The sequence below is a fragment of the Rhinopithecus roxellana genome, chromosome 3, assembly GCF_007565055.1.
Source record: "Rhinopithecus roxellana isolate Shanxi Qingling chromosome 3, ASM756505v1, whole genome shotgun sequence".
Lineage (NCBI taxonomy): Eukaryota > Metazoa > Chordata > Mammalia > Primates > Cercopithecidae > Rhinopithecus > Rhinopithecus roxellana.
In genome coordinates this window covers 158,962,281-158,965,180 of record NC_044551.1, presented here as the reverse complement: position 1 = coordinate 158,965,180, position 2,900 = coordinate 158,962,281, and the positions used below count along the sequence as shown (strand labels likewise).

The 2,900-nt window shown below is 51.7% G+C and overlaps 1 protein-coding gene across 1 annotated transcript; it reads right to left on the bottom strand.

Moving 5' to 3' along the window:
• Positions 1–278: 278 nt before the first annotated feature.
• Positions 279–814, bottom strand: LOC115896482 (60S ribosomal protein L32). Its single transcript, XM_030927423.1, has one exon. The coding sequence runs from the start codon at positions 752–754 to the stop codon at positions 347–349; it is 408 nt and encodes a 135-aa protein (XP_030783283.1). The 5' UTR covers positions 755–814; the 3' UTR covers positions 279–346.
• Between the last annotated feature and the right edge of the window lie 2,086 nt (positions 815–2,900).

Sequence of the window (2,900 nt, the reverse complement as noted above, 5' to 3'; positions counted from 1 at the left end):
TCGCCCAGGCTGGAGTGCAGTGGCCGGATCTCAGCTCACTGCAAGCTCCGCCTCCTGGGTTCACGCTATTCTCCTGCCTCAGCCTCCCGAGTAGCTGGGACTACAGGCGCCCGCCACCTCGCCCGGCTAGTTTTTTTGTATTTTTTAGTAGAGACGGGGTTTCACCGTGTTAGCCAGGATGGTCTCGATCTCCTGACCTCGTGATCCGCCCGTCTCGGCCTCCCAAAGTGCTGGGATTACAGGCTTGAGCCACCGCGCCCGGCCAATGCATTTATTTCTTTTTTTTTTTTTTTTTTTTTTGGCAGTTTTTACATTTATTTAAACAGAAAACGTGCACACCAGCTGTCTACTCATTTTCTTCACTGCGCAGCCTGGCATTGGGGTTGGTGACTCTGATGGCCAGCTGGGCGGCTCTTTCCACGATGGCTTTGCGGTTCTTGGAGGAAACATTGTGAGCAATCTCGGCACAGTAAGATTTGTTGCACATCAGCAGCACTTCCAGCTCCTTGACGTTGTGGACCAGGAACTTCCGGAATCCACTGGGCAGCATGTGCTTTGTTTTTTTGTTGCTCCCATAACCAATGTTGGGCATCAAGATCTGGCCCTTGAATCTTCTACGAACCCTGTTGTCAATGCCTCTGGGTTTCCGCCAGTTCCGCTTAATTTTGACATATCGGTCTGACTGGTGCCGGATAAACTTCTTGGTTCTTTTTTTGACGATCTTGGGCTTCACAAGGGGTCTGAGGGCGGCCATGATGCCGAGGAGGAGATGGCTGCCACCTCCGTAGGCAGCGCCGAGGAAAAGAGCCAATGCATTTATTTCAAACAGTGACAAGGAGTAGGAAGGGCATAAACATGGTAATAGTGCAGTTAGGATGGGGTATAGTGGGAGAGCACTGTGGATAGGGCAGGGCCGTCTGTGATGGTAACATTTAAATTGAGACCGGAGGTCAGGCGCAGTGGCTCATGCCTGTAATCCCAGCACTTTGGGAGGCGGAAGAGGGCGGATCACCTGAGGTCAGGAGTTGGAGACCAGCCTGGCTAACATGGTGAAACCCTGTCTCTACTAAAAACACAAAAATTGGCCGGGCGCGGTGGCTCACGCCTGTAATCCTAGCACTTTGGGAGGCCGAGGCAGGGGGATCACCTGAGGTCAGGAGTTCAAGACTGGCCTGCCCAAGATGGAGAAACCCCGTCTCTAATAAAAATACAAAATTAGCTGGGCGTAGTGGTGCATGCCTGTAATCCCAGCTACTCGGGAGGCTGAGGTAGGAGAATCTCTTGAACCCGGGAGGTAGAGGTTGCGGTGAGCCGAGATCCTGCCATTGCACTCCAGTCTGGGCAACAAGAGTGAAACTCTGTCTCAAAAAAAAAAAAAAAGGCCGGGCGCGGTGGCTCAAGCCTGTAATCCCAGCACTTTGGGAGGCCGAGACGGGCGGATCACGAGGTCAGGAGATCGAGACCATCCTGGCTAACACGGTGAAACCCCGTCTCTACTAAAAACTACAAAAAACTAGCCGGGCGACGTGGCGGCGCCTGTAGTCCCAGCTACCCGGGAGGCTGAGACAGGAGAATGGCGTGAACCCGGGAGGCGGAGCTTGCAGTGAGCTGAGATCCGGCCACAGCACTCCAGCCTGGGCGACAGAGCGAGACTCCGTCTCAAAAAAAAAAAAAAAAAAAAAAAAAAGGCCGGGCGCGGTGGCTCATGCCTGTAATCCCAGCACTTTGGGAGGCCGAGGCGGGCGGATCACAAGGTCAGGAGGTCGAGACCATCCTGGCTAACACAGTGAAACCCCGTCTCCACTTAAAAAATACAAAAAAGCCGGGCGCGGTGGCTCAAGCCTGTAATCCCAGCACTTTGGGAGGCCGAGACGGGCGGATCACGAGGTCAGGAGATCGAGACCATCCTGGCTAACACGGTGAAACCCCATCTCTACTAAAAATACAAAAAAAAACTAGCCGGGCGAGGTGGTGGGCGCCTGTAGTCCCAGCTACTCGGGAGGCTGAGGCAGGAGAATGGCGTAAACCCGAGAGGCGGAGCTTGCAGTGAGCTGAGATCTGGCCACTGCACTCCAGCCCGGGCGACAGAGCGAGACTCCGCCTCAAAAAAAAAAAAAAAAAAAAAAAAAAAAAAAAGGAAAAGTAAAAACACAAAAATTTGCCAGGCGTGGTGGTGCATGCCTATGATCCTAGCTACTCAGGAGGCTAAGGCAGGAGAATTGCTTGAACCTGGGAAGTGGAGGTTGCAGTGAGCCCAGATCACGCCACTGCACTCCAGCCTGGGCAACAGAACGAGATTTTGTCTCAATAAAAAATAAAGACTGGAAAGATGACAAAGGACCAATCCCACAAGATCTGAAGGAAGAGAGTTGGAGGCAGAGGGAACAGCAACAAAGAACCTGAGGCAGGGGAGAGTTTGGTGTGTTCCAGGCAGTGACTGAAGGGCTGGGGACAGGAGTGTGCTGAGGGAGAGAGAGGGCAGTACCTGAACCATCAGAGCCCAGAGGTCCCCGGCTGGATCTAACTGGGCTTAGGAGACTATGGTAATTGCAGTTTACCATGATAGCATTTTCAGTGGAAGTTAAAATCACATTTGTATTTCTCAAAGATGACTCTGGCTGCTGGGTGGAGAATGTACCACAGTGGGTCAAGAGCGGAAGGAGGGTTTGTGGTTGTGGATGCTGGTGAGGATGTGGAGAAAGGGGAACCCTCGTACACTTTTGGTAGGAATGTAAGTTAGTACGGCCACTATTGAAAACTGTAGAGAGGTTACTGAAAAAACTAAAAATAAAACTACCAGATGATCCAGCAATCCCACTACTGGGTGTATCTCTAAAATAAAGGAAATCAATACATCAAAGAGATATCTGCACTCTCACGTCTATTGCAGCACTACTCAC